Below are 19086 nucleotides of genomic sequence, written 5' to 3' on the forward strand. Positions count from 1 at the left end.
CTGGACCAGATGCAAGGGAGATGAGAGAAATATGTACCTAAGGAGAAAGCCTTTGGCCCCTCCAGCAGCAGCCTGCAGTTTGACTGAATGAAATACAACCTGAAACTGCACACATGGTGTAAATTCCTACCTTTGACTCATACATCTCCTGAGAAGCAGCCACCTGGTCCCAGTTCTTGTTCCCTATCTTTCTCCTGTTCGTTACTTGAATGCTTTACATAAAAGAAGTTTGCAGAACTTGCATTCCCTCAAAGGACAAAACCGGCTGTAAGCAGATTCTAAACCTCAATTCTCCTCAAAACAAACCAACATCCTCCAATTTTGAATTAGAAACTCCAGGATAGTATTGCCAAAACCAGATGCTAAATTTTGACCTCAATGCATATAAAGATTTCATTAGTCCTATTACATTGACCAAAGTCCCATTATTTTTCCCCACTTCTTTTAACTCCAAATTCTTTCTAATAATAAGGAAATCAGCAGCCACTCTGACAAAAGCTACTGCTAGCCCTGCAGTACAAAGCTTCCACCAGTTCAGTGCTATTTCCTACCCCCCACAGCCCCCTCCCAAAGCCTGCTATAAACAGACTGAAATCTAAAGCAACTTTTACGGTTCCACTGACACTTGGGCAGGCCAGTTTACACCAGCATACAGTATTTTTCCTGGGAGCTCAATGCACTTGTGCTGGGAGTCTCACCTTATTGTGTGTAAAGGGAGAAGCTGTATACAAGGTGGGATGGATGAGTGGACGGGGCAGATGGGGAATTGTATGCAATGGTATATGTCCATGGATGTGAGGATAAAGATGAAGTGCAGGATGTGCAGGTTTTTCAGGATTCATAAACTGATGGCCAGCAGGCAGGCGTCCAGTTGCAAGTGCAGAGGCTGTTAGACCTGAAGCTTCTTGTTTGCAAACATGACATTCACAAGCGTTTGGACCTTGGTCAGCCTGTAAGAAAAAGAAAAAAAAAGAAAAAAAAGTCAATCTACTTGACAAGACAATAAAACCGATAGTTGCCCCCAACCTATTTCCATAATAAACATGAACACTATGTATATATGTGTGATTAATTTCAAATTTTTCCCAGTGTGCATATATAAGCAAAATGCATTAAAAAATAGTAATAAAGGGCCGTTTAGCTGGAAGGGCTGACAATTTGCAGCCCTGCAATAGGAAGCCTGCTCCTTTGCCAAGAGGTCAAGGGAGGAGATCCTTCCATTCTCCTCAGCACTGATGAGACACCTGGAGGCCTGGACTCCCTGGGACAAGGCATAGACACATATGGACACATTGAGGGAAGTCCAGGCAAGAGCCACAAAGGTGACAAAGGGATTGGAGCATCTGAAACAAAGAGAGGCTGAGAGGGCTGGGGTTGTTCAGCATCAAGAGAGAAGACTTAGGGGGATCTTATTGCGCTATGTAACACCTGACTTGGGAGGGGAGTGGTAAAGATGATGGAAGCAGGCTCTCCACACTGATGCCCAGCATAAGGACAAGAGGCAAAGGACAGAAGCTGAAATGCAGGATGAACACAACGAAATGCATAACAAATGCATATGAACATAACAAAAAGTTTTTCTACTATTAGGGTGATTGAGCAGGTAGCTCAGAGAGGAGCCTCCTCACTCCATGTCCTAGCAGATGCCCAATATCCAACCAGCCAGGACACTGAGCAATCTGCTGTAGCTCTCCTGCTTTGAGCAGCACAGGTGGGTAAACCTCCAGAGCTCCCTTCCAAACAAAATGACTCTGTGGGACAGAGAGCCCTGGGGATAAATTTTATGAACATATCAGCCACGCCAAATCAATGCCTGAACAGAACTTTCTACTGATCTCAAGGTGTCATTTGCCTCTGTCATTTTAAGAGGATTCACCATTTTGCTGAAAACATGTTCAACATAACTAACACATTTGTTATGGAACAACAAAACAAATGTTAACAAGCTTAAGATTTTAATGGAAGGAAGATATTAAACCACACAGCTGAAAATTTTTTAGATATCATAAGCACTTCCTGACAATGTCACATATTTTAAGAAATTAAATATTTCAAGTTGAAGATATAAGTCTTCTATCACTTAAATACCCACATGTACAAAAAGGGTCTGTTCCAGATTACTATACCTGCTGACTGGGGTAAGAAGGTGGTGGACTATCCATTTTTGCTTCATCTTTCCTTAACGCCCTTTTCCCTAAAGGCATTTCTTCCTTTTGAGTTCCTGGTGGTTCACCACTGCTCTCCCCATCTGCTTCTTCATCATCTGCTTCTGAGGAACTGCTGCTAGTACTGCTCACCTGAGGGGACTGGAAAATGTCAGCCTGTTAATTTGAGTGAATGATGAGCCACTCTAGAGAGCACATCCATGTGCCAGAGAGGGGACACTGTAAATACTATACCTCTTCTTTCAATGCCATGTTTTCACCTCCACCATTGAGCTCACTGTGAATTCCATTCATGTTGGCTACCACCTCTGCATCACCGTAATTATTCAGGGGGTAGATATCAGCAAATTTTGCTGATAGTGGTGCAACATCTTCATCATCACTACCACTGGGAGAGGAAAAGAAGAGGTTTATACAAATCACCATGCTCAGTAACCTGTTATTGTGAAAGCAGGTAGAACACCTATCACCTATTGTGAAAGCAGGTAGATGAAATGAACTTGAGATCATTGTTTTTACAAATACTCCAGCTAAAAGTTAAAAAACTGCCTGAAGTTGTTTAACTGCACTTATTAAGCAAAAATAAATAAATAAATAAAATAATCAATCTGTCATTTAATCCTACTATATAATAGCCATATATCTGTGCAGAAAACCTGGACTGAAAATAAGCTTCTCTATTTCTGCACAGAATATTTTTCCACTATTGTTTCCTAAAGAAATCCATTAGCACAATAATGACAGGATATGTTTGATGAAAAAAGCCTTTTGTCAATGTTGCCCTTTAGAAAGAAATATGAAGCGTAAAAAGTATGGTGTAAAAAATATGGCACAGTGCAAAAAGTACAGTGCAAAAAGTTTAAGTTTTTCAAATATTAAGTGTCAACACCAATATTAAGTGTCAAATATTAAGGGAACACTGAACACATAGTTGTAATGCTAATCATAGTCACTTTTAAGTTTCTGCAGGACAACTAGCACTTTGATGGCCCCAAATCCAAGAACTTTTTAAAATCTGCTCTTAGATACTTAAAGGAGGGTTTTCCTTAAGCACAGCTAGTGAAACAACACACATGCTTAATTATCCACTTCAGGAAAGTGTTGCAAAGACTGATTAGCCCATGTTTTTACAGCAATCCAAATATAAGAGCTCTTAAATGTGCCTTATGTTTTTTTTCACACCATGAGATCCATGTGAAGTTTAACTACATTATTATGAATACATGAGGTATGCTATTAGGCTTAGTTCACATATGCAACAGCAAAAGAAAGTATAGCAGATATTGATCCAATATGAGAAACAAATTCCCTAAGAGCTGTGGCATTTATCAACATCAGACTTCTTTCAGTAAATAATACTCAGATTTAAATAAATCAGCTTTTGAAGCAATAAATTAAACTATTTTGTACATTCAATACTAAAACTAGCAAGAACTTCCAGTAATTGGAAACCATGTATTTAAAAATATGTAGCTATACATACTGCCATATTACCTATTTTCAATAGTTCCTCAAGTTAGTTCAGGAACTAGAATACTATTTTTAAAACACTGCTTTTCCTACCTGCAAATACAAACACTTAAAGAATGTGTCAATTCCTGCACTGAAGTGTTCTAAAATATCAGACATTTGGTAAGCTACATCCCAACCATGCACTGAAGTCACCTTCTCCCCAGGCATTTTATGCCCTCAGGCTTCTGAAGCAGGCAGAAGTCTCTCATTAGTTAAATTTGGGGATCTGTGTTCTGAACCCAAGGAAAAGACTGGAAGATATTTCTGACTGAAAAATAATGTTTGAACCAAACCCTGAATTTACATGACAATGCTAGTAAAGAGAGGTTAGAAATTACACCAATTCCTTCACAATAACCACCTCTCGAAGAACAGATTACTATTTCTCCTGCCCAGATTGAGATACAAGTGACATCCTAAAGCACTGGACTTCTGGTCTTCTGAATTCAGCATCATCACTAAAAAAAAAGCTTCTGAGGCAAAACAAGCATTAGACAGCAATGACCAGCCCAGGGGATTTGCTTATGAGAGCACAGCTCATTATTCCAAGCACTTAAACAGAAAGGAACTTACAAAGTTGGTCCAGAGCCATTATCTGCAAGGATCAGTCTAGGATGTTGCTGAATTGTGATGGGCGAGCTGGAACCTGACCCTGAGCTTGCTGAGGACATGCTAGGCGGGCGGATCTCCGAGAGATAATCCGGAGCAGCATCGATTTGTAGTGGTAACTGGTTAATGTGAATATCATCCGTTATGGGAGAATCCATGATGCCACATGTTAGAATGTGTGAAAGACTGCAGTCATCACAAGTACACCTGTTCAGGAATTAAGATCAGATTACTAAAAACTCATTTAAACAAAGTCACCACACTGATTTTTTTTCTCAAAAAGAAAAAAAAGTATTTTCTTTTTCCCTCTAACAGAAGAAATTAATGATTTGTTACAATTTCACATTAGAAACATCAGCTCACCTTCTTCTATAATTACAGTTGGGACAGTCAGGCATGCTCAAACGTGATGACAGCATGTGTCTCATTGTGTCTGTGAAGTTGTTCTCCCCAGCTAGTGCTTTCTTGTTATTAAGCTGAAGTAAATTATAAAGGCAGTGTTTTAGTAGTGCAAGTCTCTCCATTAACAATTCAATGGCACATCATGATTAACTAATTACATAACCGAAAGTGGGGCTCTCTGGGCAACGTATTTCAAAATAAGGATTTAGAAAAATCTCATGAAGGTCATGTTCTGATCATTAGTTTATAAAAGGTTTAAAGGCAGGAGCAACAGATATTTGGCATTAAAACTGATCAAATAAATTACATTGCTACAAAAAAACAGCACAGTGGCTAAACCCATCTTCTTGACTTATTTGTAAGATTGCATTTTATACATTTTTTTCTGTAATCTGAACTTCAGTAGTTCTTTCCTGTTATGGATATGCACATAAGGACACTACAGACAACTGTAGAAAGAATACAAACTTACCCTCAGCTCATCAAAAAAGGGAAGAAAGGAAAAAAAAGAAAACAACAACAACAACAAAAAAAAGGCAGGGCCTGTTCTGTAGCCACACTGGGCTAGATTCAAAAAAGGAAGTACTTGCCCAAAACAAGGCTTCACTGCAGGGTGAAAAATTACAATCCTAACAACTCCAGTCTGGAGGAGACCTCATGCTGGAAGCACCTGATTTCATTAGACGCCTAGAAACCTTGGGAAGAACAAGGATGTGTCTAAGATTCCCTTTCTGGAAGCCTCGACTTGAGCCTTACCCCAAGCAGGAAGGTCCTTAGGGCTCATCTTAGCCCAACTAGCACTGGGGGAAAATGGGGTGGTTCTTCAGTTCCCCCAGGGAGCCCAGTTTACTAGATGTACTACTTGGTTAACAGAAGCTCACAAGCTTTGGTATTGACTCTGCTCTAGCGCCTCGACACCCTCAGGGGAGCAGGACACGTGCTCCAGCAGCTACAGGCTGGAGAAGAGAAGGGCCTGTCACAGCAGCACTTAATGCCAAGGTGGGCACTGCTCCTGGCCTCTAAGTCAAGCAGGGAGCTCTGCCCAGGAGCCCTGCAGGTGCCATGTCCAGGTGCCAGCTCTGGCCTGGGAGCAGAGAAGCACCTGCCCCACCACCCTGGCTCCCGCTTGCCAGATCTGCACCAAAGAGCCCGAAAAACCCTTGCACACAGTATCCCCGTCACACACATCACAAAATCCCTTTATTGTATAAGGGATTTTAATACTAGATGTTCCAGCTGAAGACTGCGGTGCTTATATTTTAATAGCTTCTTGAACCTTGATTTCCAAGTTTTAGCTGACTTTTTATGCCTGGCATGGTTGCAGAATTAAACCAAATACAACTAGCACAAACTAAAATGTTTGCATTTTACAAATATACATGAAGCATTAGTGTATTAAAAAAAAAAAAATCCTACCTGCTCTTCAATAAAACGCCTCTGTTTAAAGAACTCCCAGTCTTCCTTTAGCATGCGTTGCTTTGTTTTCATTGCCATCTACAATAGAATTTAAGGAAAACTCATTGGTTTAATCACAGGAATCCTACACTGTCTCCAAGTTTCAAAATAATAAGGATAAGCTAGGTTAAACGCAAGTTCTAACACATACTTAGCCAATATTAAGTTTATTTTATTTGCTAACCCTTTAAGTCATTTAAACAATATTTTATACTCACTTACACTATTCTTCAGATTCTTCCATTGTTATTTTTCCACTAAATTTTCTTTTCACTATATATTCTCACCTATTATATTCTCATATAATCTCTATTTTTATAACATTTAATGAGCCTGCCTCAAAATCTGTGACATCTTGGACCCCCTAGAATCCACCCACATTACTGTAAATGCACTATCTGTTCCCATAACTTTTTCCCTGCAAGTGGTAATTTCCTGATTTAGTGAGCAGATTCAGTGTAAGCGAACGCAAAAGCCTCAGTGAAATTTAATCAAGCAAGTCATAACAAACAACAACTCTCCTGCTGGATCTTACTGCATTCTAAGAGCACGAATCGATCAGAGAAAAAGAAAAAAAACAACAAAAACACAAACCCAAAACACAGTTTTGTCATTTTTCTCATTACTAAAGAGAAATCTAAGAGCTTAGGTAATATAGCAAATTGCTTCAATTGCTTTGAAGAGAGATGCTAGTGACCGGAAGTCCAGAAAGTTACATTACTAGCTTTTATTTTTTTATTTAAAGATATGCCTTCAGAAACCTGCAGACGATCACAAGTTTGCAGTTTTATAACCGATCAGTGCGTTATTATTGATGCTACTGTTGTTTAACTCAGGTAATTGAAATTCTAAGCTGGTATTTGAAACAGAGTTCAGTGGCAAAGCTTTGCCTAACGAACTTCTGAAACATCAGCATGGAATCCTGACTACTACCGTGAATTTTCACGTCTCACACCTCAGTGAGTTTGTGATAGCATAAAACAAAAAGTTTGTCAAGTGTGTGTGCATATGTATGTGCACACATATACACAAAATGTGTGTATATATGTGTGCATGTATATAAAAAAGTCTTTTTCTGTTTGTTTTTTTTAAACAAAACAGCAGACAGAATCATTCTTGAACCATTAACACCCGCTCTTGAAAGCTCTACCAGACAGAGCAGAGCCTGTGGGCAGGAACGACGCCCGGCTCCCGCGCACCCTTCAGCTCCGCGGAAGGCAGCCGCCCCCGGTGCTGTAGGCGCCCTGGCACGCAGCGGAGGCCCCACCGCCTAGGCCGTGCCTATGTGCGCTATACATTGCACGGGAAGGCTTTAATGCCAGTTTAACAGCCAGTGCATTAAGTGGGAGATCCCTACTCGAGCCTGTTAAGGAAAACAGCCTGGGTTAAGCCCTGAAAACTCTCAAGCATTAACTGGAAATGAAGTTATCCCATACCCCTTTCTGCAAGTAACTTCCGTTAAGTAAATTCCATAATTAACAGGAAAATACTTCTTTCCCCTTTTCCTTTTTCCAGCAAGTAGTTATTCCAGCACGGCCAACAGTTGCAGCATGACCCAGGCAGTTTGTCCCTAGGAATTCTGGGAAGTGGGAGCTGCAAACTCAAGTGCCTTAACAAGGGAAAACTGCTCCAGACCTGCCCATCCGACAGGAATACACCAGCACCCCTCGCCTGTGGAGAAGACAGGTCCAGCCCCACTGCTTCCTTTTGTCCTGTTTATTTGAGGACCAGACTCCATAAAGCAAAACAGGACAATTACTTTTCCACTCTGCAGTGGCACAAAAGAAGCGCTTTGGTCGGCGCCGACTCGTGGCAGAGAAGCTGCCGGGGAGCTCGGGTGCTTAGGGCCAGTTCAGGGAGACCACTGGCCACGGCTACCTCTTAGGCTCCTTATCTAATGCCCCACAGTCCCGCCGTGATCCTAACCCGCTCTCCTTGCCTACTTTGCTGTGAGTGAAGGAACTCTTACCACACACAGCACTCAAAAATGGGGACAGATTCACTTATTGCCACGGGCACTAAAAAGACAAAAAGCAATTACACCAGGATTATACTAGTTTAGCTACTGCTTTAACCAGAATTGCAGCAAATCTCACACAACTACGGAGAGATAAGGAGGAAGCTCCTCTGCCCGTGCTCTTGTGTGATCCAGCATCACTGGATTCCCTTCTGTGTGGTCTGTGGGACAAGAAAAAGCCCTTGCACACGTATGTACATATTCAACATAAGCCTATCTAGCCATTGCATATGGAGGTGACACAGATATACTGAAGACATACTCCAGACTTAGTAAGAAAGAAATTAAGACCTGGAGGCACAGACTACACATATTTAACTACTACTTCATTTGGGATATTCCTAATATTTTCTTCAGATCACATATGAATACAGGTGTTGATATTAATTAATCCTTTTCTGAATTTGATTAGAGAATACACATGATACAGCAGTGTATTAGAGTTACAAGCTTTGTGCAAAATATAACTGCCTTGGCTCTTCTTCAAAAAGAGGCATAATTCAAAACTGTTCATATTTGTTTAGAAGAAAAAAAAAAAACCTTTTTTTCCTGCAAGAAGGTACGTTGAATGCCTCTGTTGATGGTCTGTCTACAGTTCTGAGTATAACTCCACCGTAGGTAAGAGAAAGCCTTGCAAGTTCACCAAGTCAAAAGGCAGCTAATAACAAGCATGTGTTCACAGCTGAGACCCACAGGACAGCAGCTGCAACAACTGTAGTTGTTGGCTTTTCCATTTTCTACCTCAGGAACATAAATATCACAGTAACTGAAAGCAGCCACAGCAAATGAGGACACCTTGATCAAGGGAGCATCATCACAGGTATCAGCAACAGTGTTCAAAGGCCAGGCTGTGAAAATTATTCTTCTAAATACCAGTATCACCTTTAAAATTTGATTATTTACATTTTAGATAGGTTCTCCCCTTTGCAGTTGTGGGTTTTTTTTTTGTTTGTTTGTTTTGGAGGGTGGCAGATGGGGATGGGGGGGCAGCGGTGGTTAAGGAAAAATAAAAGACATCACATTAAGTTTTACTGAATGGAAAAAAGGTTCCAGTTGGGTAAGGATCCAAGCTTCAGTGAGCACACGAGTAAGTGCTATAACAACACAGTCACTGTGGGTGTTTTATGCTCACTTAGATATAGGGTAAAAAAAGAAAAAACAGTTGAGGATAGGATTTTTAAGGGCTGGAAGATCACCAATTCATACGTGTGGTGTGAATGTGACTGTGCAGAAGGTGCATCTTTTGAAAACATGGGTAAAAGACAAGAAAGGAACTGGGCCCTCCTCCTCGCCCAAGGGGTACTATCACAGTCATGACACCCTGAAGACACAGGAGAACAAAGAACTTGAGATAACATTTTGCTAAGCCAAGCTGTATAAAATAAGCCAAACCAAGAGAAAATTTTACAACTGATCGCTCAGAGGCACAGCCCCCCAAATACAGAATAATCTTAAAAATGATAAAAGATTAGTTGCATCAGGCCTCCATTTTGAAGGCACTGGAGACACCAGAAGCTCACTTCAACATTCATCTCAGGGAACAGTCTTTCAAAGGTATTTACGGCATACTCTAACACTTCAAAATATCTGGTTATCTATAGGAATACCATAGTATTGCTGCATCTCAGGTTAGAAGTAGAGCTCCATACACCTAATACTCGTAAAACCTCAAAATATATGAAGAGTTCTATAAAATTCCTTATTTTCAATTAAGTTCACAATAAAAAACTCTCTTCTGTTAATACTTAAGATTGGCACTGATGATGCTGATCCTACAGTATTATAAAAAATGCAAGTTCCTTATATGAAAAGTAAGAAGCAAATCAGAAAACAAGGAAGGAATAAACTGCCCATTTCTCAAAATAACATAACTTTTCCAATAATGAGCTCTTTGTACTGGCTGCAACAATGTAAAGTAATTATTTGACGAAGGATAAACTCAAAAGAGTCAGTTAACAGAACATATATCTAATTACAAAAAGAATAACTTCAGAGGTCTTCAGTATTTATGTAGTTAGACTTCAAAGTTGTTCAGGTTTCTAAAGCTGCACAAACACATCATGCTGGACAACATGCATAAAGAACTTAGAGTAAGTTTCCAAAATAATAATTGCATTAAATGAAATTCAGAGCAAGAAATTGCTTTTTAAAATATTATTTTTCCCCCCCTCTTATCCTACTGACTTTTGCATAATTAAGTTTTAGATTACGGTGCCACATGTACAGCCCAGGCCATTCAGAATTATTCAATCATCTCTAGATAGTAAGACAAAAATCTGCTTCACCAATTGGAAGACGTCTCCACACCATCACTGTAACTGCTATGTAAGTGTTCCTTTCTATTGGAAAGACAGCCTGAAATCAGGGGTGGGGGAAAAAAGTTACATCTGTCAGTTTCAAAGCTAAAAGCGCCAAGGAAAGGGACCTCACTGGAGGCACAATCTTGTGCTGATGGCTCCCTACTCAGCCAGCCCCAAGGTTGTTCCCATGGCTCTTACCTGTTCGTCAACATAATCATCTATTCTTTTCTGGCATTCCAGCCAAGCTTCAGCAACTTGACCCATTTCCTGTTCCAGCTGATGATACCTTTGGAGCAAGGTACTATACATATCTTCACTGCAGGAATCGTGCGTTGTTCCAAGCCTAGAAGTTCAAACAGTCCTTGTCATAAGAGATGTTTTGCTGAAAATACGGCTTTTAAGTTTTGCCTGCCCAAGTATCCTTCTCAAAGTGCAGTTACTGATACACCAAGGCCATATAGCTGTTAATATCCCAAAATGAATATTTTTAGTCATTTTTAGTCATATTTTAATCTAACAACTGCATGTTCCAATGCTCTGTAACCAATAATAGTGAGCATGTGGGAAGTGTAACATTTCTAGAGCCTCTTTCCCACAGGCAACCAGATGTCAACCAAACTGAGCCATGCTTATTCAGATTGTTACATGATATTTTTATCTTTCCAGATTCTACAGACTAAATATATGTTAGCTATTTACTAAAGAGCTACATAGTAAAAATAAAGCCAAAATCTTAATCATAACTTCCTTGATCAATGCTAAAAAGATTATGAGATGAGTGGCTTCATTGGCACATTGCTATCAATCTCCCCCACTGGAAGCCCAAGCAAAATAATTTTTTTTTTTTTTTTTTTTGCAGCAATCCACTAGCACTTGAGAGGCAACAACAAGTTCAGCAGGTAATATGCTGTTCACCAGCAACTGTCTCCGTAAGTAGCCTCAGAAACAGAGGAGAAATTTTTAACTTCTTTTCTGCAACTTTTTTTCTACATAGGCAATTCTTGAGAAACCCTCTTAGAGCACAACATTGTGACAATGCTGAAATAACTAAACACAGTCCATAAAACTTCACTTCCAAAACAAACAAAAAAGGCACAACTATACTAGATGGTATTTAAAAATAAATACATTGAACTGTAATAACCTGCAAGCTGATGCAGTTAGCCAAAGCTTTTCAACATTTCTCCTACTCAGTAATTAGCAGAAACAGCTAAATACTTAACGAGGCAGAGACTAAGCTGTCAGCCAAATAACTGACAAAGCACCCGAGCATCCCAACACTTCAGGTAAAAGCTCAGGCCCAGCATTTCAGCTGCAGTTTAGACAGATTTCCATTGCAACGAGATGCTGATCCAGCCCAAGAACTCCATCGTGCTACCTACGGTGTCCATCATATCGTGTCCATCATGCTACCTACGATGCAATTCCAACAAACTGCTCTTATTGAGGATGAAGTTACAGCCATCGGCAGCAGTTTGCCAAGGAACTCAGGTTTGTTTTGTTTGTCAGTTTTACCCAAAATGTCCCATGCAACCTCTTTGGATGTTTACACAGGCATTTCTACACATTAAAAAAATCCTGGAAAGTCAATATTTGACAGAGCACAATAAGTACTTAAAGATACGGTGGCTTTAGTAATCAAATTTTTAACAATGCTTCCTTATTACCTGACATTTTCTATTACTAGGCTCCAAGTATATGTTTTGAAAAAGACAGAGATGCAAAAAAAACTTGGCAATTTAAATAAGATAAAAAAAAAAAGGGGGTGAACAACCAAAACTCAAGAAGCAGAGGTGCCAGATCAATACCATCCCATATTTCTTCTTCAGGAAGAGGAAACAAGGAAGCCAATGCACATGAAACTCTGCTAACAGAGTTTGCCCGAGTAATATGGAGGCATATGTGTAACATACACAGGCAAAAATTTCTAAGCATGGAAAGGAAAAGAGGTTACTCTTGCAGAGACAGACAACTCTATAAGCATATCTTTGTTAGGTATTTTGCAGTTTTTGGAGAGGCAGTCCCTTTCCCTTCCCTTCCCTATCTGCAATCCCAAGGAGAGGGGCTTTTTAAAAGAGCTACTCTTAGAGAGACGACAACAAAACATGGAAGAGAAGTCAAAAATGTAATCTGGTAGGATAAAACAAGTATAGATGCAATATACTATTTTCATGAATCCTTAAAAGACTACAGATCTACTGCTCCAGAGTTAAAGTGGACCAGACGCTTCTACATTTTTTCCATCAGTAACCTGAGCTTGAGTAAAACCCTCAGATGATTCTCCTATATCTGAAAATTTCAGGCACAAAGATCTCTTAACGATTACAGAAACAATTAAATCATGACTATTTATTGTGTGTTATGCTAAATAGACTTTCTAAAACCATTATTCTTAATGTCTGAGCTTAAGGATATTTTTCCGACAGCTGAAAAGACTTTTTCTACTACCCACTCCCAACCAGAAAAGTTTTCTGTGCATCTACGAGCTAGCAAAACAGCTCCTCTTTTAGACACCAACTACTGAGCAAGGGAAACCTCTCAAAAAATAGTTGAGCCTCTCAGACATGCTTGGAAATCTCAAGAAGGCTCCTTTTAAAAAAACATGGTGAAGAAAAGTTGATGCCCTCTTGCCCAGTGATGATTGGCAAAATAGACAGCTCTCCTTTAAAGAAGGGTCCCCAAAGACCTCAAATCAGCAGCAGATAGTGTAAAAAGCAATCCCTTACCTGCTGCTCATGACCACAGGATCCAGGGACCACACTGATCCTTTTATTTCTCTATGTGATGCATCCTTGATAAAACATTGCTCCATTCCACATGGTGCCAATCCCCAAGGGAAGACAGATTATTCTCCAAAAATGCTTAGGAAAAACTACCAGTTCTGTTACTTCAAGACCCAGAAAACTCACAGGGGAGAGTCTGTGGTTCCACAAAAAGCAGCAGGATATTCTGTGCTTCCCAAAGAAAGGGGCTCACATGCTCTAGAAGCTGGAAACCCTCAAACAGGCTTTGTGCTGAGTCTCTCCTTTCAAAAATGCCCAAGTGAGTCCAATTTGGCAAAGTCTCAGAAGCCCCTAAAAAAGCTCCTAAAGCCATCTAGAGAACATGGATGCACTGGAAAAGAAATTCCTTTGGGAAGAGATTCTGGCTTTACCTTATTTAAGGCTTGAAGGTAGCTGTCAATACGAGGAAGCTTTGGGGAGAATTGCAGGCTTTAATTCCAGTAGCAGTCAAGAACAACAGACACAGGAAAAGAAGCCAGTACTTGTGTTAAGGAATGAATGCATACTTTCCAAAAAACAATAATGAAGTAAAAAAACACCACATTTCATCTCAGCAGAGGAAGATGATCAACAGCTTTGGTATTACCAGGATCACTGGAATTGGAGGGCAGCGTCCAGAGGAGCCTGGTCAGAGAGCACGCCGGTGACCTGGGGATGGAGCCTGCGACAGCAGGTGACAGGAAGTGTGCTACCCAATAACATGCTATAGAGTGTTATTACAGAATCACCAGCCCAAAAAACAGCTCAGTGCTAACCCAGTTTCAAGCAAGCCAATTAGACAACTTATTCTGAGGGACCTTAGCCTCCCTGCTGAGTCAACCCAGTGACAACTAAGACTTCTTGTCTTCCTTTCTGATAACTGCTAGCAGACAGATAATCCAGCCAAAGTTTCATTACTCTCTGTGAGCAACTTGTAAGTAAAACGCTACATCATTTGTAACTAAGACACTACATCAAGGTGTTTTTGTAGCATGGAAAGATGTCCAAGACGGGACCTTCAAGACACCTGCCTACCGAGAACAGTCATCTTCATCACAAACAAGTTTGAGAGGTCAACAGGAGCCATCTGAGCTCATGCTTTGAAAGGATTAAGGGAATAATGTTCCTAGGAACTGAAGTCTCGTTCTTAATAGGAGCACTTGGAAGGTACACTAATAGCAAGCAGAACAAGCTTGCTAACAAACCATAATATTTAACTTAACACGTAACATTTTAAAGGCCCAGGAAGCGCAACATGTCTTCAGCTCTACAAGTGCATAACCAGGGATTTTGGTTTTGCCAATTAAAATCTTGTTCAAAATTCCAAACTAAGTTCTTTATGGACCGTAGGAAGACACAGAGGCTTTGACTTGCTTTCGCAGGTGTGAAAAGTACCAACAGGTGGCAAATAAATGATTCACTGATTCTTCTGACAAAAGTTATGACAGCAGTCTGCACAGTCAACAGCATCATCTTCAAAATAGATCAATGAGGATCTTTCTTAAACTGGAAAAATTATGAAAATTATGAGCATTTTACCTTAGCTGTGACACCAGCGTTGGCAAGCTATTCTGCAGAAGCGGCTCAGAAAATACCAGATTTTCAAACAGATGTTTATTGTGCAATTCCCATGTCACCTGAAATTTTTTCAAATGTTCATTTTCCTATGGAGAGAAAAAAAGCACAGCAATATGTTACATTCAGAGAAATATAAAGAACTGTCTTCACAAATTTCTAATCACTTCTGCTGTGCAAGATGCATGTTATGACCTGAACCAGTCTATTCTTGGACTTTCTTGTGAAAAAGCTGTTAGAACTATCCCTGATTATAGTTCAGTTCTTTGACATTATCTAGTAAAATAGTACGTGTACAGTAACAAGCTATGACCTTTACTTAAAGTTAACATAAATGAAATAGTTCTCTCTCCAGATACAGCTGCTTCAAAAATACAGATTTTCTGCACAGCCAAGAAATCAGGTCTGCTCATCTCTCTAATAAGCAGATTTTTTTTTAATTGAAGCAATTTACCATTCAATTATATTTAGTTTCAAGGCCCAAAACCTAAATCTTATATTATCAAAACATCAAAAACACCAGGACCAAAGAAAAATATATCATCTGATTTTTCAAGGCATTCTCCTCTCAGACCAGCAATTGAGCACTATAATATTCAGCAGCCAGAAATAGAAAAATATTTATAAAATTAAAGGATTTGCTATAATATATATCAGACCTAGATACTAAATTATCAATATTTAAAAGTAACACTTTTTTTTTTAAATTCAAGCAGAATTTGAGTTGCATTAAAAAAAAATTGTTTGAACTTTTGTTTGTGTCTCTGAATATTCCTTTGAATACTTCTTCCAAATATTCACAACTTTAATTAGTTGCTAATAATTTTCCAAGCATTAGGCCTGGAAAAAAAATGGTTTTCCTAAGCAATTCCATATTAAGTTGTGAACTGTCAATACATATGTAGAAAATCTTGCATTTCCAACTATGCAGAACAAGATTTTTCTCACACGAGGAAACACTAGCCATGTTTTCCCTTCTAGACTTCTCTTCTGTATGTTCCAGGGCTTTTCTGTACCGACCACCGTCCTTCCAGCTTGATCTCAGCATGGTGTCCTAAGCCCTGGTGGGGCAAAAAAGGCTTTAGCTCTTGCTCTTGAACCTCTCCAATTAGCTGGATTCCTCTGAAAGGAAGGATAATCGGCCATAATTTCACTTATATCACAAGTTCACTCGGAGTTTCAAGGCATTTTATGCCATCATACAGCAGGCTAGGCACAAAGGTTTGACCTTTCAAAGGAAGGCTGCAGGGAAGGAAAAGAAATTTAAAAATTTTGGCTCCCTTTCATGTATTTTAGCTTGAAGTATTCTTTCTTCCACTAGTCTCTTCACAAAAACCACCCCTGCACACTGAAAAGTTATTGAGCCTAATACCTGTGCTAAAATTTGTGCAACGTACTGGTCTATTTAATATAAAGGTTATTTAGTAATCTAAGAGATGCATGCCAAGAGATAGTACCTTACTTTTCCAATGCTACTCACAATTCGCGTTCTGAATGTCACAGCTTATTAGAAAAAAAGTCATTGATATTTACAACACTAGTGATGGAAAAGTTATGTTCTTTTTTTGAAGAGGAAAACTTATTTTACTCTGAATTTTGTCAGAAAAGGAGGTAGATTGAAGATTTCTAGCATTTTTTGTCTCAGCATGGCCATTATCTTCATCTCTTCTTCATGCAAAAATTTTACAATTACTAGTTCCTAAGAATAATCATGAGAAAAGGCGGGGGGAGGGGAGGAATGTGCCATTCTAACATTTTGATTCTGATCAAATATATATTTCTGGATTCTTTATTAGTGATCTACTGTGAGAAAGGTAACTTTTGCACAAAAATCCATCAGATTCGGAGCTGAATACGTTCACAAGCACCAATGCAGCTCAGCTCTAAGAACTGCCCTCTCAAGTGCTTCATTAAAGACTTTATGACTATTAAAAGCAGCCAAGAAACTGGAGAGATGATAGGTAGCTCATCCAAATCTAAGCGATAAGGCCATGAAAGACTAAATAGGAACAGTAAAGAGGTTCAGTGACCACAGACAGAAACAGCTTCCTGGTTTGAGATTTAAATTTTCCTGACAGCTCGACTCCAGCAGTGGGGCCCAACTTTCTTCAGAAAGAAAAAAAAAAAAAAATTAGAAACCTTATACTTTACCCATCACTGAATACTTCCCCAAGAACCCAGGGCATCCCTGGTTGCATTACCCACACAGATTAAAAACATATAGTGATTTTTGTTTGTTTTTAATCTTACCAGAGTAACAAGAAAGGCGCTGATTGTGCATGCTGCCTGACAGAGTGCGCTGTATTCCTCAAGCAGGAGTGAGATGAACTGATGTGCCTGGGGTGGCCCTTGCATTGCTAATGTTGATGCAACTTTAGATCCCAGGGACAAGTGTCTGAGGAGACGAACCTTCATTTCAAGTACATATTCTCTAGCTTGCTGCTCCAACCGTTGGTAAAGCTGATATGGATCTCTTTCACAAAGCCTGTAGTATCAGAATATTTGTGATCAAAAACATGCCTTAACTTAACACCTTCGGAGGAGTTTATCCAATTAGACACCCAGCACACACCTACATACAAACTAACAAGACAAAACTCAACAGCAATCACTTTGGGGGACATTGTTAAACTCAAAAAAAAAAAAAAAAAAAAAAAAAAGACATTTTATATAATAACCAAGCTTTTAAGACCTTCATCCAGGAAACTCCTCCTTGTCTTCACTGCTGATTTCTCACCCCACACAGCAGATCTTTTGAGAGCAGCTCTTACTAGAACTGGGCCAGAGCACAGTGAGGTATGGGATTCGCAAGGCAAACAAGACAACCCTTCCAGACACACACCTGGGCCTTCATGATCAGGGGACTCTGCTTTAGCAGGGCCTAAGCTGCAATCACTAGAAGCATATACATATATATATATATATGTATATGCATATGTATATGTATATGTCTAGAGCAGGGACTCATTTCTACCTGGGAAGCAGGCCAGCTTCTAAGCTGCAGAACTGTCCTGCCCTGTATGTGCTCTTCCAGCCACCCAAGGCATGGCACTTGGTGACGCGGGTTTGGAGGGGGCTTCCTGCTAAGGACAGCACACAGCTGGCTAATAGTCTTCTGGAAATGAGACACCCAGAGGAAAACTGGTTTCAAGTTCCCGGGAGGTGCCCTGGCTCTACACCAGGCATTCCCACACGCTGGAAGCTTTCAACACGGTGCGCGAACGCTGCCTGGGGAGCTGAGGGATGACGCCTGCTCTGCGCTCAGCTGGGAGCAGCTCCTGGCAGGGAGATAACATACGAGCCCCAGATAAACATGGAAAGGTCTGTGCTAAGCTCCCAGAAGACAGGCAACATCACAAACACCACCCCTATCCTGACACCCTTGGAGAGAGCACTCAGCTATGGAACAGGAAGGTTTGGTGAGCAGCCCTCAGCAGGACTTCATAGCCCACCATGTTCAGTGGGCAGAGGGCACCCAAAGGGCACCTCCTTTTGAGGAGGTGTGGGTTTCAGTCAGTCACTATCAGTGCCCTCTACTAAAGCAATACTTGGGACAAGTCACAGAATACAACAGCAGTTTGTAAGCTTCAGAGGGAAGCTGTGCGTGGAGCTAAGCATTTACCACAGGATTCAGGAGCCAAGGCTGGGGGAAGAAGACAGGGACAGGCACTTGGGAGTTAGATGAACTCATATCTCCCTCTATCAAGGTCCTGCTGTTCTCCCCTCCTACTTGGAGGACTGGAGTACAGGAGCGCTGTCAGGGTACACACTGATAGGCGACAGGGACAATGCTACCTATTTACTGGGAAGACGGCTGGACTACTTCTTGCCAGCTTTACCCAAAAGAGCTGAGCACAGAATGAGGAATAAGGAATTTTTGCCTTTTAAAATTCAATTTACTTGGCCACAGCATGAATTCCTACGGGCATGTTACTACCTACGTTTCTTGTCAAAAAAAAAGTCACATAAACTCTTAGTACCCACATTGACTCATTCAGTTAGTTTTTCTGGCCTGACATTAATACCACATACTGGAGTCTTGGGTAGCTGCACAGTTTGCAGCAATCCAGTATCTTATCTCATATTTTTGGAGACCAACAGGAACTCAAAAGTGCAGAATCATCATATTGACATTCAAGTTTTCTTTCTTTGACACTCTGTCTTTGTATTTTAACAAAATCTCTCGGCAGAAAAATCAAAATCGGTATGTGTTTATATTTCCAAGTTTTCTTCATTAAAGAGAAACTGTACAAAAACAATAATTTTAGTCGTGATTCAGTTTTAACTAC

General features: G+C 40.1%; 1 protein-coding gene across 1 annotated transcript in view; it reads right to left on the bottom strand.

Annotated features, from left to right (window-relative positions):
• Window positions 1–19086, bottom strand: part of FAM193A (family with sequence similarity 193 member A) — a 68668-nt gene that overhangs the window by 16293 nt on the left and 33289 nt on the right. Inside the window, exons 6-14 of the mRNA XM_088540036.1 lie at window positions 17048–17282; window positions 14762–14886; window positions 10659–10803; window positions 6105–6182; window positions 4650–4762; window positions 4251–4493; window positions 2400–2553; window positions 2127–2306; window positions 699–950 (exon numbers count right to left, since the gene is read on the bottom strand). Of these exons, the coding sequence (XP_088396162.1) occupies window positions 699–950; window positions 2127–2306; window positions 2400–2553; window positions 4251–4493; window positions 4650–4762; window positions 6105–6182; window positions 10659–10803; window positions 14762–14886; window positions 17048–17282 (1525 nt within the window). The remainder of the gene's footprint in view (window positions 1–698; window positions 951–2126; window positions 2307–2399; window positions 2554–4250; window positions 4494–4649; window positions 4763–6104; window positions 6183–10658; window positions 10804–14761; window positions 14887–17047; window positions 17283–19086) is intronic.

This window comes from Tinamus guttatus, unplaced genomic scaffold (genome assembly GCF_059628265.1).
Source record: "Tinamus guttatus ecotype Peru unplaced genomic scaffold, ASM5962826v1 Tinamus_guttatus_pri_ptg000052l, whole genome shotgun sequence".
Lineage (NCBI taxonomy): Eukaryota > Metazoa > Chordata > Aves > Tinamiformes > Tinamidae > Tinamus > Tinamus guttatus.